The sequence below is a fragment of the Pan troglodytes genome, chromosome 19 (assembly GCF_028858775.2).
Source record: "Pan troglodytes isolate AG18354 chromosome 19, NHGRI_mPanTro3-v2.0_pri, whole genome shotgun sequence".
NCBI classification, from domain to species: domain Eukaryota; kingdom Metazoa; phylum Chordata; class Mammalia; order Primates; family Hominidae; genus Pan; species Pan troglodytes.
Window position 1 is genome coordinate 39,805,629 of NC_072417.2, and position 23,319 is coordinate 39,828,947.

The 23,319-nt window shown below is 53.0% G+C and overlaps 1 protein-coding gene across 2 annotated transcripts in view; it reads left to right on the forward strand.

Moving 5' to 3' along the window:
• NOS2 (nitric oxide synthase 2) overlaps positions 1–22,738 on the forward strand; it is a 43,817-nt gene extending 21,079 nt beyond the window's left edge. For both annotated transcript variants that reach the window (XM_054670965.2, XM_054670966.1), the window contains 18 exons: positions 458–632; positions 723–824; positions 5,075–5,269; positions 6,289–6,371; positions 7,080–7,224; positions 8,515–8,619; positions 9,962–10,011; positions 10,398–10,572; positions 11,710–11,842; positions 12,911–12,989; positions 13,783–13,964; positions 15,357–15,520; positions 16,496–16,703; positions 18,281–18,368; positions 18,768–18,889; positions 19,334–19,482; positions 20,437–20,631; positions 22,153–22,738. In XM_054670965.2, the coding sequence (XP_054526940.1) occupies positions 458–632; positions 723–824; positions 5,075–5,269; positions 6,289–6,371; positions 7,080–7,224; positions 8,515–8,619; positions 9,962–10,011; positions 10,398–10,572; positions 11,710–11,842; positions 12,911–12,989; positions 13,783–13,964; positions 15,357–15,520; positions 16,496–16,703; positions 18,281–18,368; positions 18,768–18,889; positions 19,334–19,482; positions 20,437–20,631; positions 22,153–22,260 (2,458 nt within the window). In that variant the 3' untranslated portion in view covers positions 22,261–22,738. The remainder of the gene's footprint in view (positions 1–457; positions 633–722; positions 825–5,074; positions 5,270–6,288; positions 6,372–7,079; positions 7,225–8,514; positions 8,620–9,961; positions 10,012–10,397; positions 10,573–11,709; positions 11,843–12,910; positions 12,990–13,782; positions 13,965–15,356; positions 15,521–16,495; positions 16,704–18,280; positions 18,369–18,767; positions 18,890–19,333; positions 19,483–20,436; positions 20,632–22,152) is intronic.
• The last annotated feature ends 581 nt before the right edge of the window (positions 22,739–23,319 follow it).

The following is a 23,319-nucleotide window of genomic DNA, read 5'->3' on the forward strand; positions in this document are numbered from 1 at the left end:
TTTGACTCTTTCTGAAGCTTTTTTCTTGGTGGGCAGGTGGGGGGTCAGTGGGAGGCCAAAGGTGCAAAAGTGAAGCCCCCAGCGCCAGACATGGTAGTTCACACCTGTAATTCCAGCATTTTGGGAGGCTGAGGCAGGAGGATTACTTGAGGCCAGTAGTTCGAGACCAGCCTGGGCAACATAGTGAGACTCTATAAAATAATAATAATAATAATAATAATAAGGAAAAAAATTAGCTGAGCAAGATGGCACATGCCTGCAGTCCTAGCTACTTGGGAGGCTGAGGCAGGAGGATCGCTTGGGCCCAGGAGTTAAAGGCTGCAGTGAGTTATGATTGTGCCACTGCACTGCACTCCAGCATGAGCAACAGAGCAAGACCAAGTCACTAAAAAAAAAAAATAATAATAAAATAAAAATAAGGAAGGCCCCAGTTAAATTGTGTCTACCTTTTTGCCAGATACGAGTGGTTTCGGGAACTGGAGCTAAAGTGGTACGCCCTGCCTGCAGTGGCCAACATGCTGCTTGAGGTGGGCGGCCTGGAGTTCCCAGGGTGCCCCTTCAATGGCTGGTACATGGGCACAGAGATCGGAGTCCGGGACTTCTGTGACGTCCAGCGCTACAACATCCTGGAGGTAACCCAGGCAGCCCAGCTGGCCAGATGAAGGTGTGGGCCTGGGGGTGGCTTCAGGGACTGACTCGCCGCTATCACTCTGCCTCTGTAGGAAGTGGGCAGGAGAATGGGCTTGGAAACGCACAAGCTGGCCTCGCTCTGGAAAGACCAGGCTGTCGTTGAGATCAACATTGCTGTGCTCCATAGTTTCCAGGTATGTCTGGAGTTTTGTGAGTCTGAAGACTTTTTGGTGAGAAGCTTAACTGATCCAGTGACTTATGTGATGCTTAATTTATAAGTAAGCCCCCTTGCTCACTCTAGAGGTCCAGCAACAGGCAGCTCCTCACCTCCCAAGACTGTTCAATCCCTGTACTTGAGCACTGAATTCTGTCCTCTCTCAATCGCTCAAGGACTTTACTCCCAAAAATTTTCCTCTTCTCTCTCTGTATCATCAATGTCTCTCTCTCTGCTGAGTCATTCCCAGCAGTGTACAGACAGGCTCTCTTAGCCCCATTTCAAAGGAAGAAATGAATAGCTAACCACATAACTCCTGCCAAACCTCAGGCTCCCTCCAGCCACTGCCTCACCCTTCTGCTCCTTTCTACAGCAAAACTATGGAGAGATCTCACTGTGCTTCCTCATTCCCCAACTGCTTCAGCCTGGCTGGGCGACAGAGCAAGACTCCGCTCAAAAAAAAAAAAAAAAAAAAAGAAGGCCTCCCTGACCGTGCCATGTAAAATGACGCCCTCACCCCACTGCCAACCTGTCTCTCTGTGTTAGTCCTTTAACCATTTTATTTTTCTTCAAAATACTTCCTCATACAGTTCCTGGCATTATATAGGACATCGACTTTCTTCTTTCTTTTCCTTTTTTTTTTTTTGAGACATCATCTCACTCGGTCACCCAGGCTGGAATGCAGTGGCATGATCACTGCAGCCTTGACCTCCTGGGCTCAAGTGATCCTCCCACCTTAGCCTGCCGAGTAGCTGGGACTACAGGTGCATACCATGCTTGCCTAATTTTTATATTTTTAGTAGAGATGGTGTTTTTCCATGTTGCCCAGGTTGGTTCTGAACTCCTGGCCTCAAGTGATCCGCTTGCCTCAACCTCCCAAAGCGCTGGGATTATAGGCATGAGCCACGGTGCCGGGCCAGCTTTCTTTATTGTTTGGTTTCCCCCACTAGAATGCAAGCTCCATGGGGCAGGGACCTTGTCTGTCTGTTTGCTGCTGCACCTATGGCCTAGAAGAGTGTCTGGCACATGATAGATGCTAAAATAATTTGTCTTTGAAGAATGAATGATGAGGGCCACATCCGCGTTCTGGCCTGGCACAAACTGAGTCTTCAGTCCTTGTCTGACGTGTGCATGAATGAGTGATGCTGGGAGGGGACCTATGAGCTGTGGCTGCTCTTGCTTGCTGTGCGAGGATGACAACCTCCACCTCCTCTTAAGCCCACACACAGCCGCTGGGCTCCTGTGTAGGGCTAAGCCCTCTGGCCCATCCACTGCTCTTACTCATAGAAACACTTCCCTTCCCTGTGGGAAGGAGGCCTGAGATGTAGGAAGATACTACTTTAGAAGCCACAGCCATTGCCACAAAGCTGACAGATGCCCTGGAGACCCCACCACTGGTCAGTCATTCATTCATTCAGCAATGTTTTACTCAGCATTTGCCTGGTGTTGGGCACTAGGCTGGGCCAAGGATGTGAGTGGTGAACAGAGTACAGATGAGCACACACTGTTCCCCATGACTGGGTCACCCCATAGGCAGATCAGGCCTGTGCTTGACGGGGGAGGGGAAGATGGAACAGGAAGAGCCCCCCGGTGTTTCGGGAAGGGCTGGCTTTGCACCACACATCCTGACTCCTGGGGACTCCCAGCACCAGCCCTGATGCTGGCAGGATGTGGATACGTCCCAGAAAATCTGTGAGCCTCTGCTGTCTTCTCACCGTGGCTGACTGTGTCCTTCCACTGCCTGAGCGTCTCCAGGACTTCCTCACCACCCTCCTTCAGGGTAAACTTCAAAAGATGGGCCCTTGTTTCCTCCTCTGTAAAATGGGGATAATAGTGCCTCCCTCACCTGAGGATTATAAGAGTTAAGTAAAAATGCATTCAAAATGTTTAGCTGCACTGCCTGGCCCATAGAGAACACTCAGTAAGCAATGATTTTCTTACTGTTTATTATGTTGTCATCATGATCGTGGCTACCACTGAGGTTTTTTTTTTGTTTTTTTTTTTTCTTTGGAGATGAACTCTCCCTCCGTTGCCTAGGCTGGAGTGCATGGTGTGATCTCGGCTCACTGCAACCTCCGCCTCCTGGGTTCAAGCAATTCTCCTGCCTCAGCCTCCCAAGTAGCTGGGATTACAGGATTGCACCACCATACCCGGCTAATTTTTGTAATTTTAGTAGAGATAGGGTTTCACCATGTTGGCCAGGCTGGTCTCAAACTCCTGGCCTCAAGTGATCCACCTGTCTCTGCCTCCCAAAGTGCTGGGATTACAGGTGTGAGCCACTGCACCCATCCTGTAGCTACCACTGAGCTTAGAACTGATCTGGCTCCCAGGAGTTGCTGTGTCTTGGAAGAATAAATGAATGAGAGCCCATGTCCACAAGAGTGGTGGCCGGACTTTTATATACACATATATAACTTATGTATGTCTATTGAATTTACAAGGCATGGCTGGCCTTCCCAGGCCTGACACCAGCTGGATCCTCTCATGCCTCCCTGCCTTGACTCATGCAGTGCCCCACTCAACTAACTTGCACCCCTCTCACAAGTCTCCCTTCCTCTCAGGAGCTGCTCCCGAAATTCGCCAACTCACCCTGGGCCTCTGTCTGGCGTTGTATCCTCTCCTCTGCCCTTCCCCAGCACCTTTGCCTGCCTCCATCAGAGTTTCTATCAGGCCATGTGAAAATGACTGATTTTCCTTGGCTTCCCCACCCAGTTAGACTAGACTCTAATGCAGAGAAAGGGTTGTGTCTTTCCCTTCTATAACGCCGATGCCTTATGCAGTGCCTGGCAGATGGAGATTATAAGAGCAGCTAATATTTATTAAGCACTTACTATGCTTTGCTTATTCCAGCTTATTGCATCCTTTCAACAACCTCATGATGGAAGAACTTTTTTTTTGGAGACAAGGTCTTGTTTAGTCACCCAGACTAGAGTGCAGTGGCCCAATCATGGCTCACTGCAGCCTTGACCTCCTGGGCTCAAGCAATACTCCTACCACATCAGCCTCCCACATATCTGAGAACACTGGCATGTGCCACCACACCTGGCTAATTTTTAAATTTTTTTGTTTTTGTTTTTTTTAAGACAGAGTCTCGCTCTGTCACCCAGGCTGGAGTGCAATGGTGCGATCTCAGCTCACTGCAACCTCCGCCTCCCGGGTTCAAGCGATTGTCCTTCCTTAGCCTTCTGAGTAGCTGGGATTACAGGTGTGTGCCTCCACCATGCCTGGCTAATTATTATATTTTTTAGTAGAGACGGGGTTTCACCATGTTGGTCAGGCTGGTCTCAAACTCCCGACCTCAGGTGATCTCCCCATCTCGCCCTCCCAAAGTGCTGGGATTATAGGCGTAAGCCCCGACACCTGGCCTACTAATTTTTAAATTTTTATAGAGACAGGGTCTCACCATGTTTCCCAGGCTGATTTCAAACTCCTGGGCTCAAGCAATCCTCCCACCTTGGCCTCCCAAAGTGCTAGGATTACAGGCATGAGCCACTGCACCTGGCCATTATAGGAATTCCTATCACTCCCATTTCACAGATGAGGAAACTTAAAAAACTAATTGCTCAAGGTCACATGGCAAATAAGAAGCCAGAGTTTGAACCACTATGTTAAACAAATGTCTCTTGACTGAATGGGTTGCCACAGACATAGAGGCCAGTGGCTGCCTTGCTGGACCATTCCATGGGGTCAGACCCCACAGACCGTAATTTCAGACTGTGAGTGATTCGTCTCCCATACACTACAGTTCTCCCAATGCTTCAGACCTCCCCACGGAGGGGTCTGGCTCCTTCTTGGCTGAGGAGGCTACAACCCCATGGAAGTGACTCTTAGAACTCTCCACCATAAATGGCTGGGATGGTATTTCCTTTACCTGCCAAAAGGTGATGTGGTTTAAGTTATGCAGATCCAGAGAGAGCCATTTGCTGGGAGTCTGGGGAGACCTGTGGGCATGAGAGGCTGGATATTGCCCTCAAAGACTTAAGGGAGGCCCCCATGGGACCTGTGGGCTGACCCTGACTAATGTGCTTTCCTGGGCTCTGTCAGAGGCTCCACAAGCGCCTTCCATTTGGGTGTTTATTTTCAGCAGGCAAGGAGAGGGCCAGGAGTTGCTCTCCCGTGTTACAGATTGCCAGGCCTTCCTAGGCACTCTCTGGGAGCCCTGCGGCCAACCGGCCCCTCTTCTGATTCCCCCACCCTTATCTCCACTCCCCATCTTGCCTTCTGATACAGAAGCAGAATGTGACCATCATGGACCACCACTCGGCTGCAGAATCCTTCATGAAGTACATGCAGAATGAATACCGGTCCCGTGGGGGCTGCCCGGCAGACTGGATTTGGCTGGTCCCTCCCATGTCTGGGAGCATCACCCCCGTGTTTCACCAGGAGATGCTGAACTACGTCCTGTCCCCTTTCTACTACTATCAGGTTAGGGGCCTTCCTCTTCTCTCCTTCCTGGGGGCTCAGATGTGGCTGTATGTGTGTGTGTGTGTGTGTGTGTGCACCTCATTGTTACACATGTAGGGCACGACGGGAAGCAGGAGTATGTTGTTAGAGCTTTCCAGGCCCCACTCAAGGATGCTGAGCAGCCTTTGTGCATTTCCACGGAGAGTGGCACTGAAGGAAGTGGCTTCCACTGCACCACTAGTGGCCTGTGGCTCAGATGGGGGGTCTGTCATTACACCTGCTTCCACGGGAGGGCCCGGCAACAGTCACTCAGCAGAGTGTTGAGGGGATTGGCCCCTGAGTCAGACGCTATTGATTCTGCCACTTCCTAGCAATAGGGTCTTGGGTGGGTCCTTTCACCTTTCTGAGCCCTGATCTTCTCATCTCTAAAAGGGATGGGCTTCACTCCACGACGGGGGGTTGTGTGGATCACAAAGCTGGTGTATGGAACAGCTCAGCCCAGTGCCCAATGCAGAATGCATTCAGTAACCATGAGCTATTGAGAAGAGTTCATTTTGTGCCAAAAAGGACTTGGTTTGGATTTTAAGAGCTTCCTTCATCTAAAGGAAGAGCTTCCTCCATCTACAGGACCTCACATGCAGGGTGACGGCATGTCCTGGAGTCTTGCCTGTTGTAGTAGCAGCTCTTCTTGCTCTCAAAGGTGTCTCGGTTGGGACTGTACATTATGTCATCTGCCTGCTGATAAGATGCTAAAAGCAAAAGGAGTGCAGCCTGTTCCTTCCAGGAGGACACTAATGAGAATAAGAGTTAGCCGCCCCCCCTCGATGTGCAGGCTCCATGCCGGGCAGTGGAGAGGCAACTCTGGGGGAGAGGCAGCCACGGCCCTCCCTTGTGGGAGTTCAGTGACGGGGGTGGGGCGCAGGCCAGCCTTCTCTCCCAGGCTCATGATGGGTGCGAAGGGTCCTCTACCACTCCAGCATCCGTGAGCCGAGCCAAGCCAGGACCCCGCCCTGCCCTCACATCTCCTTTCTTTTCTGAAGGTAGAGGCCTGGAAAACCCATGTCTGGCAGGACGAGAAGCGGAGACCCAAGAGAAGAGAGATTCCATTGAAAGTCTTGGTCAAGTGAGTGGCAGTGGCAGTGGCAAGTAGTGATGTGTGAACTATATCTCTCCCTTCTAGTCAGCCTCTGCCTCCAGTCCTTGAAGGGCAAGAACACAGGGAATGGTTATGCTTTTTGCTTTTGTTTTTGAGACAGGGTCTTACTCTGTCACCCAGGCTGGGGTGTAGTGGTGCCATCACAGCTCACTGCAGCCTCTGCTTCCCGAGCTCAAGTGATCCTCCCACCTGAGCCTCCCAAGTAGCTGGGACCACAGGTACAAACCCACGCCTGACTAATTTTGTTTGTTTTTTTGTAGAGACGGGGTCTCGCAGTGTTGCCCAGGTTGGTCTTGAACTCCTGGGCTCAAGCGATCTTCCTGTCTCAGCCTCCCAAAGTGCTGGGATTACAGATGTGAGCCACGGCACCCAGCCTGGGAATGTATATTCTTCGTGGAATTTGGCTCCCAGAGGTCCAGTCGCCAATTCCAAGGGTCCCCTGCTGCCATTTTTCCAACCTTCTCTCTCCTCCCTTTTCCCAAAGGGGCCTATAGTAGTGGGTGAGGGGAGGAAAAGGGTGAGTTGTCACGGTACATGGCTGGTGAGAAACGTAGCTTGCTTTTCCCTCAACCTGCCCCACATTAAACGCTGTCCCCTCCCATTCCCCTGGTCCCCCATTTTCTTCTGGAAGGCTGACTCAACACACAGCGCCTGCCTGTCTGTCTGTCCCCACAGAGCTGTGCTCTTTGCCTGTATGCTGATGCGCAAGACAATGGCGTCCCGAGTCAGAGTCACCATCCTCTTTGCGACAGAGACAGGAAAATCAGAGGCGCTGGCCTGGGACCTGGGGGCCTTGTTCAGCTGTGCCTTCAACCCCAAGGTACTGGCTCAGTGGGATGGCTGTTGTTTTTTCTGCTTGTGTGCAGGGGAGTCTAGGAAAAGTTAAAACGGTTTCCCCACTCCTGGATGTCTCAGAGTCTTGGATGTGGTAATGTGCATCATTAATCTGGAAGAGAAGAAAAGACTTGTGTGCAGGGATTCCCAAACTTACACAGTAGATGAGTTTTTCATGGTGTTCTGGAGAACACAGTTTGAGAAACACTTTCACAATGAATCCAGGCCTCAACATACATCAGCTGCTCTGGCTGAACTTTATTCAGGCTCACTGAACACCTGCTCTGCAGGATGCAGTGCTGCATGTGAAAGGGGGAAGAGACGAGTAAGCTTCAGATAAACAAAAAAAGGCCGCAGAGGGTCTGTCTAAGCTCTATCCCCTGCCTTCAGCACTGATGGATAAAATCCAACTCTTAGGGAATGGTGGCCACGTGCTGGACCAGCCCCAGGCTCTGAGGATCTGACAGTGAGTGGCGCAGAGCCAGGCCTTGCCCTTGGGGAGCTCTCCAGCATACATCCCACCCTCCCCTCCCAGCGCCCTGCAAAGCAGGCGTCAATGCCATTGTTAATGCACAGAGGAGGAACCTGACTGTTAGACAGGTTGATGGGTTTTCCAGGGTCGCACGGCTTCTGGGAGATGGATGTGACTCTGAGGACAGGGCACAGGCCAGTGTAATGCCACGATGGGATGAGCTGTGGTCTGTGCCACGTAGAGGCTTAGGCCAAGGGGGCACTGACTGATGACCAGGTCGGCCAGGTTGCTGAAAACACTTCTTGGGTCCAAACCTCACCTGCTGGCTCCCAGGAGTCTGGAACTGCCAGGAGAGTGGTGGCAGGTCCCCCATCCTCCGCTGGGTGGGCCTGGATAGAACAGCAAGGTGAGGGCACATTTCCCCGGCCATTCCCTCCAGGCACAGCTGTGACCTGCTCATTCCAATTTTGTGGAAATATTTCCACACACACAAAATTGCAAATAGTAGTGGACATGGTGAGAGGCATTTAGACATGGGAAAGGCAGTATTTTGGAGACAGATCTTCCAGGGCTTGCCAATGTGTTAACCATAGGGCTTAAGCGGGGAAGGAGAACAGAGGATGATGTGTTCAAATTGGTTCATTCACGTCCTCTGTGCCACGCCTGTGCCGGGCCCTGGGAGAGACAGATGAGCACAGGAGCCGCAGCCTGGGGACAGTGTGGGAGGAAGCCCACGGTATCTGGGCAGGGTAGGGAGGGCCCTACTGGGAGCCGAGGGCTGATGTCCACTTGGGTGCCATCCAGGTTGTCTGCATGGATAAGTACAGGCTGAGCTGCCTGGAGGAGGAGCGGCTGCTGTTGGTGGTGACCAGTACGTTTGGCAATGGAGACTGCCCCGGCAATGGAGAGGTGGGTGGCTTGAGGTCTGGCTGGTCTAGGGGGTGGTAGGGCACAGGAGGACCCAGGAAAGGGTCTGGGGGATGCGGCAGGTCCTACGGAGGACATTTGGGAGTCAGTGCTCAGGCCACTCCGGGTCACTCAGGTCATTTGCCGGCCTCCATCGTAATTATTGCCATATGGGAGTGCCACCTTTCCTATGACATATTTAATATATTTCTGTGAATGGCCTACCTGTTTGTATTTACAAATTCATATTTAAAGGAAACTTGTATCACTCTCACAAATGGAAAGCAGCAAAACATAAATTCAATGAAAACAAAATGAAGTTAATGAATTTTAGCTAGATACTATTCCCTGGCCAAGGCCTGCTCTTTGTTTTTTTTTGTTTGTTTGTTTTTTGGTTTTTGGTGTTTGTTTGTTTGTTTGTTTATTTATTTATTTATTTACTTAGATGGAGTTTTGCTTTTGTTGCCCAGGGTAGAGTGCAATGGTGCGATCTCAGCTCACTGCAAACTCTGCCTCCTTGGTTCAAGTGATTCTTCTGCCTCAGCCTCCTGAGTAGCTGCGATTACAGGCATGCGCCACCATGCCTGGCCAACTTTGTATTATTTTTTTTTAGTAGAGATGGGGTTTCTCCATGTTGGTCAGGCTGGTCTCGAACCCCCAACCTCAGGTGATCCGCCCGCCTCAGCCTCCCAAAGTGCTGGGATTATAGGCGTGAGCCACCGTGCTCAGCTATCTTTGTTTTTAAAAAAGACTAATAGGCAATGAGAGAGGTATTAAAGGTCTATTAGCACCAATATGAGACTGTCTCTCCAGTGCTCAGAAGAATGAAAATGTAATTGAAGGGGAATAACTAAAAAATAAATTATGAAAAGGGAGTAAATACTCACCATGGGATTTGACGCTAGTTCTGCTGGGTCACATACCTCCTGGAATCATCTTGGGTTCCTGGAAAGCCAGCCTTATTGCAGAGACTATAGAACCAATTGTTGTTGCTTCTACTGGGTTCCAAACAGAATCACGGCCCATTAGGAGCCCCTCTGGAGAAGGCATGCTACAAGGCAGGCCCCCTCTGCCAGGGCTGGATGGGTGGGGGCCCAGCTGTTCCAGGTCCCCCATTAAGAGGCAGGGCCTACACAAGTTGCTACAGTTTAGTTGGAGTGAGAGACAAGCTAAACTTGTCAGCTGACAACCAGGTCCTTGGCCAGGTAGCCCCATATGTAAACCAACTTCCGTTGTGGGCTGTGAGCCTTCTCCTGCAAGCTGTGGCCAGGTTTCCAGAAGAAAGGAAAAAACAGTGTTTTTATTCATCCTGGCTTGAGAACTCTGTCATTCCCTCTCTTTCTAGAAACTGAAGAAATCGCTCTTCATGCTGAAAGAGCTCAACAACAAATTCAGGTAAAGCTTTTTCCGTTGTCCTACTCCTAGCCCTGCCCTGTGGACCCAAAGTCTGGGTTCAGGGGATGGAAATGGGTGTGCACAGGGGGTCTTCTCAGAACCGTGCAGGCACAGAGAAACCCTGGGTCTAAGGTCTGTACTCAGAATGTGTCGAGGGTCAAACCACAGAAACCAAGTCCCTCTCACAGGTCTGCAGGCCAAGCGTGGGGTGGTCATGGGAGTTGGTGACAAGGCTGGGGGATGGAGAGGACCAGAAGGGGGTCCAGCTCCATTCTCCAGCTGGAGGGGGAGAGTCTGGGGCTGGCCCTCCAGGCTGTTGGTGCTGGGTGCTGGGTGCCAGGTGCTGCTTGCATGGGACATGTGTCTCTATGTGTGTCCTCGGGCAGGTACGCTGTGTTTGGCCTCGGCTCCAGCATGTACCCTCGGTTCTGCGCCTTTGCTCATGACATTGATCAGAAGCTGTCCCACCTGGGGGCCTCTCAGCTCACCCCGATGGGAGAAGGGGATGAGCTCAGTGGGCAGGAGGACGCCTTCCGCAGCTGGGCCGTGCAAACCTTCAAGGTCAGTTCCCAGCCAGAGCTGCCCCACAGCAGGGACATGACAGGGTGCATTCATGCCTAGGACATCTGTGCTGGGCGTCCCAGGTGGCATGACCTCTGCCTGTGGTCCTGTAGATGTGGTCCCAGGCATGGGCCAGGGCCACAAACCTGAGGGCTTAGGTCACGGCTGCTCTCCCTCAGCCCCCTAGAAGAGCTCCACCTTATGCACACAACTCTGGGGGAGAAGGTGGCACAGATAACCCCCTGCCCTTAGGGAGCTTCTAGTTTAAGGTCTTTCCTCCACTGACTACCTAGGTCACCTCTTAACTACTGTGTCTGTTTCAGTCTCACAGCCATAGAGAGCCTGGGGACAGGCACCACACAATGGCGGATCCACTTTGGATCCACTCAGTATCTCCATAGCTCTTTATTGCTGTGATTGCCCCAGTCATTTAGGGAACTCGTCACTCATGCAGAGCATCACTCAGCGGTGGTGCTTAGGAGCATCAGCTTGCATCGGGGCAGGCTTGGTTCCAAAGCCCAGGCCTCCTCCATGTGGCTCCACACCAGGAACATAGGAGCAATCAGACCTCTTCCAGTGTGGGCATGAGGATACAACAAGATCATGTCAATATTGGCATTCATAATGGTCGGGCACAGTGGAGCATGCCTGCAATCCAAGCACTTTAGGAGGCTGAGGTGGGCAGATTGCTTGAGCCCAGGAGCTCGAAACTAGCCTGGGTAACATGTGAAACCTGCCTCTACCGAAAATACAGAAAATTGGCTGGGCTTGGTTGTGGGTACCTGTAGTCTCAGCTACTGGGGAGGCTGAGGCGGGAGGATTGCTTGAGCCCAGGAGGTTGGGGCTTCAGTGAGCTATGATGGCACCACTGTACTCCAGCCTGGGCGACTGAGTGAGACCCTGTCTCAAAACAGAAACAAAGCAATATTTATAATAGTAGCAATAGCTACTATGTGCCAAGCCCAGACACCTCTTTGAGTCCTTGCTGTCACCCTATCAGGTAAGTGTGCTTCGAAGTTACACGAAGCACACGGCTCAGTGTTTGGCCCATGGTAAGGGCCTAAAAAGTGGTAGCCCCAGTGGTGGGGATGCTGCTGCTGCTGACCATTAACCGCAGTCTACTCCACCTTCTTCCAGGCAGCCTGTGAGATGTTTGATGTCCGAGGCAAACAGCACATTCAGATCCCCAAGCTCTACACCTCCAATGTGACCTGGGACCCGCACCACTACAGGCTCGTGCAGGACTCACAGCCTTTGGACCTCAGCAAAGGTACCTGCTTAGGGTCTGAGCCCTAAGCCCATGGTCAAGGAGACCCCCAGGTCTTTCTGAACAGAGACAGCTGGCCTCGGGGCCTCCCTCTCACTGCATGCAAGAGCCTGTTAGGGTATAATACTCAAGGTGCTGAGGGAGGCTGTTTCAGGAGGGAGCCCCAGGAGGGTGGTGGAGACAGAAGGGATCAGCATCCGCCAAGGGCCTACTGTGCGGGGCTCCTGGCCCACATGGGCTAAGTGAGCCTGGACACTCCTCCTGGGAGAAAGGCACAGATGGAGAAATTGCAGTTCAAGGAGGTGAAGCAAGCTGCTAGCCTGTGGTCATGTTGGGGTCTGAGCCCCAGCCTTCCAGCCGCGAAGGCAGCCAAGTGTCATAGAGAAGGTGTCACAGAGGCAATTCCAGGCTGTAGTGGTGAACTCTCCACTCTGCACCCCCAGGTGCTGTGCCCTGTGCCCTATCTAAGATAGTCCTGAAGGTTTCTGCATATTTAAGATATCCCCAACGTCAACGATGCTCTCCTGTGTATCCCAAGCCATGGAGATGTCCCGGGACTTTCCATTTTTAGGTTCCTAAATTGAATTTCCCAACACCTAGAAGCAATACTTAGAAGCTGCCCTGTATCAGATCAAGGAGCTTTTTTTTTTTTTTTTTTTGAGACGGAGTCTCGGTCTGTCATCCAGGCTGGAGTGCAGTGGCGCGATTCCCGCTTACTGCAACCTCCGTCTCCTGGCTTCAAGTGATTCTCGTGTAGCTGGGACTATTGGCACTACCACCATGCCTGGTTTCAGTATGTTGGCCAGTCTGGTCTCAAACTCCTGACCTCCAGTAATCCACCCACCGCGGCCTCCAAAAGTGCTGGGATTACAGGCATGAGCCGCCATGCCCGGCCTGGACCAAGGATCTTTATTTGTGGAATAAAAGGAAGAAAAAGAAAAACCCAACGGCCACCTCAGCAGGATGCCCCAAGGGTGGTGTTCAGATGTCACTGACTCAGACATCTGGGGGCTTCCCCTACCTACGCTCAAGAGCCACTTTGCCATTTTACCGTCTCTGTGTCCTCCACAGCCCTCAGCAGCATGCATGCCAAGAACGTGTTCACCATGAGGCTCAAATCTCGGCAGAATCTACAAAGTCCGACATCCAGGTAAGGGAAAGTGCAGGGCTTCGTGAGTGATACTCTGTCGATTTTATTTTAATGACTGAAAGATCAGAAGAAGTCAGTCTTTGAAGGGAGAGGAGAGGAGCATATGCTGGCATTAGCAGCCACACTGTCGGTAGGACCGGCCCACCTGGTAACCTGCGGCCACCTGTGCTTTTACGTCTACTCTTGGTTAACCACGAGCCACTTTTCCAGCTTGGACTCTAAGCATCTGCTCCACTTCCTCTCCTTCCTCATTGAACTCTTTCACTAAAAGGAGAGTGCAAGAGAGACTTAAACTGTTTGATTCATTCTTAAGAACTTTCAGAAAAAGTGTTGGCAGGGAAGGAAATTTCCCAGCTCTGGGAAAGAGCCTTGTGGATTATCTGCAGGTTTCATTGATCTGTGCTGTCCTCCCCGCATGCATTAGGAAAACTGGCCTTGGTTCTAATAAGAACAGGGTTTGTCCTGGCAACAAGGAAAGGTTTCTTCTGATATCCATGTATGTCCAAGGCGGATGCTTTCTTTAGGCAGAGGCTGTAGCCAAGCCCTCGGGGGGCTCCAAGGGCTGCTGGGAAGGGGCGGGCCCCCCTCCTCCCCAGAGGGAAGCTCCTGGGGCCCTCTTAAGCACCCCTGCCTGTGGGGATGCCTCATCTCAAGCTCAGGGTGGTGGCCCAGCTTGTGGAACCAGCCAGGAAAATGAAAGGAGGGCACATTTCCTGGGAAATCTTGCCTGCCCATCAAGGAGCCCTGGAGGAAATCCTGCAATGTCACCTGAGGCTTCATTTTCCTTCCCCAGCCGTGCCACCATCCTGGTGGAACTCTCCTGTGAGGATGGCCAAGGCCTGAACTACCTGCCGGGGGAGCACCTTGGGGTTTGCCCAGGCAACCAGCCGGCCCTGGTCCAAGGCATCCTGGAGCGAGTGGTGGATGGCCCCACACCCCACCAGACAGTGCACCTGGAGGCCCTGGATGAGAGTGGTGAGCCCCGGGCTAGAAAGCCAGTGCTGCCTGGCACCCTCTGGCCGCCCCACCTGGCTGAGGGGCTGAGCCTGGGCCTGCCGGTGACAGCCATCCCTGTCCTTCCTGCTGAGAGGGCGGGCCACCAAAGCTCATGTGAAAGCAGCTGCGGAAACAGTCCCAGCCCATAAGGCATGGCCCCTTGGCCTTAGTTTCCCTAATGATAACAACATCCCCCTCAATGCAGTGGCCAAAGTCAGAAAGTGGGATGAGCTGGGTGTGGTGGCTCACGCCTGTAATCTCAGCACTTTGGGAGGCCGTGGCTGGTGGATCACTTGAGGTCAGGAGTCTGAGACAATCCTGGCCAACATGGCAAAACCCCGTCTCTACTAAAAATACAAAAATAATTAGACAGGAATGGTGGTACATGCCTGTTATCCCAATCCCAGCCACTCGGGAGGCTGAGGCACAAGAATCGCTTGAAGCCAGGAGGTGGAGGTTGCAGTGATATGAGATCTCACCACTGCACTCCAGCCTGGGTGACAGAGACTCCATCTCAAAAAAATAAAAAAGAAAGTGGGATCAGAGAAACAGAGCCTGGCAGTGTCCCCCACTGTCCAGGAGAAAGTGAGAGAACCTGAGACGTGGGGACAACAAGACAGTTGCCCTTGTGACTGTAGGGTGATGGATGTGGTTCATCAGGACTCTGTCCCAGAGGAGAGAATGTCATGCTCATATTTTTACCCAGTGTTTACAAAGCATCTGTGTACCAGGCACAGCACCAACTATTATGGCACAATTTCATTCAGTGCTCATGCCAACCCAGCAAGATAGGTTGTGCTATCAGATCTGTTTCACAGGGAGGGAAGCCAAGGCCCAGAGGCTTCAGTCACCTCAGAAGTGGGGAGCCAGGGTTTGAACCCATGTCTTCTGGCCCCAGGGTCTGTGCTGTGACTGCCCTGCATGCTGCTCCCTGGGACTTCCCTTTGGGCTCATCTGCTCACCCAGCACATCTTGGTACAGCACCCAGGGGACTGCAGTCATGGGCTTCTCTCTAAGTGAACAACTGGCTGTGAGGTATCCATTAGTCTTCGGTGGATTTAGTCATTGTGAGTCTGTAGATCACCAGTGAGTGTCTTGCTAAAGTTCAGGTCTGGGCCAGAGAAGGACATGGTTAGTTTATCAGGACCACGCCAACTTACTGCCCCTTTGGGGGCTGGTGATCAGCCTTCCCTGGCAGTCCTTTCTCTATGTGCCACCTTCTTCCTGCCTTTTGCTCTTAGAGCCAGGTCTTTAGAGCCTCCTTTCCCCTGCAGCTGGAGAATAGGGGGTGTCTGCCTGGGGGCCTCTCTACCTACTGAGAATCCTGAATGGGGCCTCTTTTCCATCCTGACACCTTCCTTCCCCATCCAGGCAGCTACTGGGTCAGTGACAAGAGGCTGCCCCCCTGCTCACTCAGCCAGGCCCTCACCTACTTCCTGGACATCACAACACCCCCAACCCAGCTGCTGCTCCTAAAGCTGGCCCAGGTGGCCACAGAAGCGACTGAGAGACAGAGGCTGGAGGCCCTTTGCCAGGTGAAGATCAGGGCTGGTGGGCAGTGGGGGTATGTGGGGGGTCCCAGCATGTGGGGAGCCAGAGTCCAGAGCTGGTTTTAACTTTCAAGAGGGATCCACACCAGGTTCCCAAAGTGAGACTTGTCAAAGGCTGGTGGGAAGCCAGGCATCGTCCGCTGGCCCATGTCTAGGACACAGTTGTGTTGAGTGAACTGAGTTTTTCCAAGTGTCTGCAGGATGCAACCAGAGTGCACTGCCTTGAACATTAGCTAGAAAGGAGAGCCGTCCTTATCCGTCTTTGCTTTCCCCAAAACTGGAATAAACTTGTCACTTAAGATGTATTGGGGGATGGATGGTGTGGATGAATGGATAAATGGGCATAATGGGCAGAGTGACAGATGGAGAGCTGAATTAATAAGTTAATGAGAGAATGCATTAACTCACCTGCAACTGTCTGGTTCCAAGTCTTTGCAAAAGGCACTGGTTGTCATTATTATCATCATCATTATAGCTAATTATCTCAATTTAAGCTACCTCCACCGCCATTATTTTGTGGCTGCAATGTACTAACTTGGCACATGCTTTCTCATTTAATTCCCATAACATCCCCACAAGACAGGCAATACTATCCTTGTTTCACAAAGGGTAATTGGGACAAGATTCCACAGCTAGTGAGGACACCCGGCCAAGATTTGAACCCAGGTCTGATTGGTTCCAAAGCCTTGCCCCAAATAAATTACAATAAAGATTTGACCCCTGCCCATGAGTTGCCGACAGTGGAGGTAACACAAGTTAGATAAATGTACTGGACTGAGTTCCTCCAGGACAGGCACTTATTTCGTCTCAAGTTTGGTAGTCTCAGCACCATGGACAGTGCCTGGCACATGGACTTGTTTGTTGAGTGAGTGAGTGAATGAATGAATACTGGGTTGTGACAGTCTTTTCCCCAAAGCGGGACAGGCGCCCTGAGTCACTGACATCACCCTTGGCTTTTAGCCCTCAGAGTACAGCAAGTGGAAGTTCACCAACAGCCCCACATTCCTGGAGGTGCTAGAGGAGTTCCCGTCCCTGCGGGTGTCTGCTGGCTTCCTGCTTTCCCAGCTCCCCATTCTGAAGCCCAGGTTCTACTCCATCAGCTCCTCCCGGGATCACACGCCCACGGAGATCCACCTGACTGTGGCCGTGGTCACCTACCACACCCGAGGTGAGCCGGGGGCAGAGGCTCTGGAACAGCCCCGCTCCGCCCATTATTGGACATCTGTTCATCAACTCGGATTCAGCTCCCTCATCAGTTCAAGGAGGGAGGGAACACCCACAGCCGAGTTGTTAACAGTATTAGGAGGTGTGTGGGAGAGATCTCTAGGAACCAGGCACTAAACCGAGCCTTCTGTATGTATATGATCAGTTACATTGTGGGGTAGGCACTGTGTGCATTTTACAGGTGGCACAGAAAGTCACACTGTTAGTAAGTGGAGAGCTGAGATTCAGACCTGGATAGTCTAACTGCTGAGTCCAAGTCCTCCACCACTCCACTGTCCCACTACTCTTGGGACAATTTAATGAGATCGGATGTGAAGAGCACTCAACCCTTGGTAGGAGGCCAGTGGTTCTTAGTCTTCCCAATCATGCAGCCTGAACGCAGGGGAGATTCTGCATTGATTATTCATTCACTCACTGAGCTATTCAGTGGGTGCCCGGCACTGGGGTGGGTATGGAAATACAACAGACATCAGCCCTGCCCTCAGGGAGCATCTAGAGGCAGCAGTGGAGAGATAGGCATAGAAATAATCAGATGATTTTCATTGTGCTGAAGCCAAGAAGGAAAGGTCAGGGTCACTGAGGGAAGCAAAGCGGGGGGTGACGCTGCCATAGAGCGGGAGGCCAACATCTCGTCCAGGTGGTCTCAGCTCCACCACTGGCCTCTGCCCCCTGCCCTCTGCCCCCTGCCCTGCCCTCTGTAACTGAGCATTGCCTGGGTTGGCAAAGCTGGGAGCTGCCCACACTTCCGAGCCCTCTGTCCTCAAGAAGCAAAAACACAGTTTCTAAAACTTTGGCAGAGACTCTATTTGCCCTGCTAGAGAACAGCCACCCAGACCAGGAGAGGAGAGGCAGACGTGTCCTGTGAGATCAAAATTTAATCCCGAGGAAAACCAGGGGGACCTCTGCAGTTGGTTGGAGGCCTTCTTCAAGTGCTGGGCCATTGTAAAGGGAACACAACCCAGAGAGAACTCCTGGGTTTCTACAAGCCCAGGAGGGCCCACTGAGGAGGAAAGCGAGGTGTCAGAGCAGGCTGAAATGCGCGGAGCTCATCCACCACCCAGGGTTGCTACCAGCAAGGGCCATGCTCATGAGCACACACAGCAGTAGCCACCCTGAGGGGCCACTTCATGCTGCTGTCAGTGGAGCTCAGTGGTGAGCTGGGAGTGTTCCCGGAGAAAGTCTTTGGAAGGGGCACTGGAGTAGGAGTCAGGGAAGCTGAGCTGTCCACCTGATTCCACCGCGACCTGAGTGACCTTTTTCAAGTCACTTTTCCTCTCCCCGTCTCAGTTTCTGCTTGGGCAGAAGGAGCAACTTGCAGCCTCTCTAAGTCCCTTTCAACATTCCTCAGCTCCGCGCTTACAGAGGGTGCATCTCAGAACCAGGAGGACAAACAGCTGCTCATTGAGTCCTGAGAGTGTCTGAGTGGGGGCGTCCAAGGAGGCCGTGGTGTGGGCGGAGCAGCTGGTACAGTTTGCGCATGGGCAGTGGGGGGAAGTTGGTCACTTTGTGGTATCGTTGCAGATGGCCAGGGTCCCCTGCACCACGGCGTCTGCAGCACTTGGCTCAACAGCCTGAAGCCCCAAGACCCAGTGCCCTGCTTTGTGCGGAAGTAAGCACCCCTTCCACTCTGTCCCCTGTGGTGCCGCCGACCCCTGGGAGTTCCGGGAGGAAAGGGAGGGATCTGGGGTTTAGGAGACGCTCGGAGCCCCTTGGCCCATAAAGAAGGTACTGGGGTCACACTGGTGTGGCTGCCTGTAGCAGGGACAGCGATGACAGGTGGGTCTCAAGAGTCCAGTGAGCTTGGCCCTTTTTCAGAAGGACCTAGGGGAGGTGCTGGTGCCTGGACAGAAGTGAAGCAGCCTGCAGGACGAGGGAAATCAAACAGGGGCTTCTTGTCCTCTCCACCCCCTCACGACCGCCTCCCACAGGCCCATCTCCCCAGCCATCCTGTGTGTGCGTGGGCCTGGGGTGTCTGAGGACTGGCCCCCTCTTCTCCTGTCCTCTTCAGTGCCAGCGGCTTCCACCTCCCCGAGGATCCCTCCCATCCTTGCATCCTCATCGGGCCTGGCACAGGCATCGCGCCCTTCCGCAGTTTCTGGCAGCAACGGCTCCATGACTCCCAGCACAAGGGTAAGGCTGGAGGCTTCCCAGGTGGGAGGGGCACCAGGGGGCCAGCGCCTGCCTAGGAGCAGAACTGCAGCCCCACAAACGGTTCCTGACCTCTCTCGAGGGAAGGCCTCCCAAGTTTGCTTCCCTGTGCGGGCCTCTGCGGGTTAGAATGGCCGCCTTTCTGTCTCCCGCATAGCAGCCAGGGCTCCCTCTCCTGGGAGTGGAGGTAACAGGAAAGTCCCTGCTTTTCATCTCCGATTGGCTGAGGGAATTCTGCATCCGCACTTTCAGTTCTGTGACTATGGATGAGTGATCTGAATGCCCTGGGCCTCAGTTTCCTCATCTGTAAAGTGGGGATAATGCTATTAAATAGCTAGTGGGAGTGAAGTGAGAATTCCAGTTGGGCTTGGAGCCCTGGCGCCCTCTGGTGGCCAACATGGTAACAACAGCCCGGGACTCCTGCAGGAGTGCGGGGAGGCCGCATGACCTTGGTGTTTGGGTGCCGCCGCCCAGATGAGGACCACATCTACCAGGAGGAGATGCTGGAGATGGCCCAGAAGGGGGTGCTGCATGCGGTGCACACAGCCTATTCCCGCCTGCCTGGCAAGCCCAAGGTAAATGCAGCCTCAAAGCAGGTGAAGCATTACACACACAAGCTCCACTGTGAGCCCTGGGTCCCCACAGGCCCCTCGCCTCCCCGAGCCTTCACCTCCTGAGCTCGAAAATGCTGGTAATTCACAACCATCAGAGTGATGCTGTGAAGAGCGTTACACCCTCTCATACAGCAGAAGCGACAGACCTGGAGAGGTTCAGGACTAACCTAGGTCACACGCGGGTTAACCCCAGAGCCCAGCCTGCTGAAGGTCCCCAGCAGGCCCCCTGGGACACGCGACTGGCCGGGGAGAGGTGGTCCAGGCTGGCTACGCTCAAGCCTTGCAAGGCTGGTGGGCGGCCGATGCTTCCACCACGGCCATCAGAGGGGCTCTTCTGTCCCCAGGGCCGCGTTACCCCCTGAGCCTGGGGTGTCAGAATAGACTCTCGGCCTTCACACATTTGTCCCATCAGGGCACCTCTTGGGCCCAGTGCTCTGTGCCCAGTGCTGGGGCCACTGGGCATCCTGTGTGGAGCAGGAGCAGAGAGTCCCTGACTGACTCCTGGACCTTGTATCTGGGGAGCCCGGGATCCATACCCTGCAGAGACCTAATGGGTAGTCTGCATTGAGAGGCTCCCTTTTCTGGGGTGTAGGCAGAGCCCTGGGCAGGGGGACTGCCTTCATTGATGCCTTTTTGAAGCATGGCAAATTCAGAGACAGTCTGGGATCCCCACTGGATGGTCAGCCCCTCGAGGGCAGGACTGTGTCCAGCATTTATCTCTCTAATCCCAGCCGAGCCCCAGGGGCATCCATGCACCTCATCCTGAGCCTGGCCCCATGCAAGGTCCTGGCTGGGAGGGAACTCACTCCTCACCCCTTAGTGCCCCTCTCCCCGCCTCCCTGAGGACAGCAGGTGTGCCTGCAAGCCTTGTCCTGAGCAGCTGAGGACTGAACCCACTGTTTCCTCTGGTTTCAGTTCTATGTTCAGGACATCCTGCGGCAGCAGCTGGCCAGCGAGGTGCTCCGTGTGCTCCACAAGGAGCCAGGCCACCTCTATGTTTGCGGGGATGTGCGCATGGCCCGGGACGTGGCCCACACCCTGAAGCAGCTGGTGGCTGCCAAGCTGAAATTGAATGAGGAGCAGGTCGAGGACTATTTCTTTCAGCTCAAGGTATAGTAGTGGGTGTGTGGGCTGAAGGTGCCGGCCAAGGGCACAGGCCGTTGGAGCCAGGACCAGGGGTGGCAGGTAGACCCAGGGGAATCAGGCCCAGAAAGGTTCTGGACCCCAAGAGAATCTTAGCAGTGGCTGAGATCTGAGCTGGGTGGGCTGTCAGAAGGCCCTACTGCACATCCTGGACTGGTTGGCAGCTTTGGGAAGTCGGGTGAATGTGTTCCATTTTTCCATCTGTAGAATGGGGGCAGGAGAATCTCCCTGGCCTCTCCCCAAACCCCCCTTTCAGAAAGTATCTGTGTGGCCAAAGCAAGGCTGTGAACACAGGGGAGAGCAAGGCTGCCCCCCGTCAGCCTCGTGTGAACCTCACACTTCTTATTTACACCCAGGCTGGTGTCTGCTCACCCTCATCCCCCCAGCAGGAAGGGCTTGCATTTTATTGATGAAGATAATAGTGATATTTATCAAGGGCTTACACTGGGCATACTGCTTGCCAAGGATTCTCATGTGACATTTCATTCAGTCCTGCCGAGGACTTTATGAGGGAGGCACCCCCTTTTACAGAGGGAAGGGGGCCTACGGGGACCACAGCAGTAAATGTGAGAGCCTAGAGTTCAGTCTGCCTCTCTCTGGTTCCAAACCCTGTGATTGTCACTTCCATACTCTCCCTAAGACACATTCATACCTTCAACTGAACATTTATTGAGCACCTACTATGTGCTAGGGATAGAGCAGTAAATGAATCAGGCAAAAATTCTTTACATTCTACTGGGGCTGACAAACCCAGACAAGAAAGAGGTGTAGTGCTTCAGAGAAAAACAGCAGGAAACAGCCCAGGGAACGCTGGGGAGTGTAATTTTAAATAGGGTGGCCAGGGAAGGCAGAGCTGGAAGGTGGCATCTGAGAATAAACCTGAGATGGTGAGGAGGAGCCCTGTGGATACTGAAGTAAACACTCTGGGCTGTTCTGGAGGGGCAGCGGGTACAAAGGCCCCGGGGGTGGGAGTTAAGCTGGCGTGTTTGAAGAACAGTGAGGAGATAACAGGCATTTCCCCAAATGTGTTCAGTGGGTCGGTAGACAGTTGGCATCAAAAAGATTCCAAGGTCGAATAGCCTGGGACATGCTTAGTTAAGGCAAGGCAAACACGTTGCTTTACTACAAGACTTCTGGGAGCCTTCAGCATGCTGCTGTTCATCAGGACCCTTCAAGGCTGGAAGGAAAGAAAGGACGTAGCATCTCTCAAACATATTTATCTCAGAGCTCACACTTCCTGGAGTATCTTGGGTGGGGGATGAGTGCTGGGCAGGAATTGGGTATGCTAAGTAAAGCTTTGGAGATGGTTAGCGGGCCTGCACCAGAGCAGGTGCTGAGCGGGGTTACTGTCTAAACCAGATTCAAGCACAATCTAACAGTTGGGAAGACAGATGGCTCATGAAGGTCCATGTGATAGGGAAGCTGGGCAACCCCAGGGGCTCATCCCAGCCTGGACTTGACACGTTGCTCTCTGTTTTTACCTAAAAGAGCCAGAAGCGCTATCACGAAGATATCTTTGGTGCTGTATTTCCCTACGAGGCGAAGAAGGACAGGGTGGCGGTGCAGCCCAGCAACCTGGAGATGTCAGCGCTCTGAGGGCCCACAGGAGGGGTTAAAGCTGCCGGCACAGAACTTAAGGATGGAGCCAGCTCTGCATTATCCGAGGTCACAGGGCCTGGGGAGCTGGAGGAAAGTGATATCCCCCAGCCTCAAGTCTTATTTCCTCAACGTTGCTCCCCATCAAGCCCTTTACTTGACCTCCTAACAAGTAGCACCCTGGATTGATCGGAGCCTCCTCTCTCAAACTGGGGCCTCCCTGGTCCCTTGGAGACGAAATCTTAAATGCCAGGCCTGGCAAGTGGGTGAAAGATGGAACTTGCTGCTGAGTGCACCACTTCAAGTGACCACCAGGAGGTGCTATCGCACCACTGTGTATTTAACTGCCTTGTGTACAGTTATTTATGCCTCTGTATTTAAAAAACTAACACCCAGTCTGTTCCCCATGGCCACTTGGGTCTTCCCTGTATGATTCCTTGATGGAGATATTTACATGAATTGCATTTTATTTTAATCACACTGTATGCGTGTGTGGGTGTTTTGTAGGGAAAGCTCTTCTCAGAGTGGGGAGCTGGTGGGTGTCACAGCCTGGACAGATCCCCGACAGAGGGACACCCCAGGCAGTCCATGGCTCCTCTGAAATGGCTGCCAGGTGTGACAGCAGCAGATGGAGCTTCGTGCTGGTCCAAAGACCTGTGGTAGGGCAGGGGGCGCAGGCCTGCCTCCCACACAAAGTATCTGAAACGGGGTCTGGTGAGGGTGGGATTTTCGCATAAGGCCAGTGTTTCGAGGAAGGCCTTGAACTTCTTCTTGGACACTGTCTTAGAAAGCGTTTTGCTCTGGGGCCACCAGTCTCATGCGAGACTGTGCCTTGGCCAGTACGGATGTGGTCCCCGGGAAGGCAGCGTGTCGAGGCGAGTGTGGGCCACAGCATCCTCGCCTGAGGGACTGGGGACCCTCTTGGGTTTGGAGCAGGCCAAGGAAGCCTTCTTAGGAGAGTGGGCCCCGTTTCCTTCTCCTGGTCAGAACCAAAAAAGGAGCTCAGCGGCGGCCACTGGGGTCCTGGCAACACACGGCTCCCAGCTTAGGTTTGGCCTC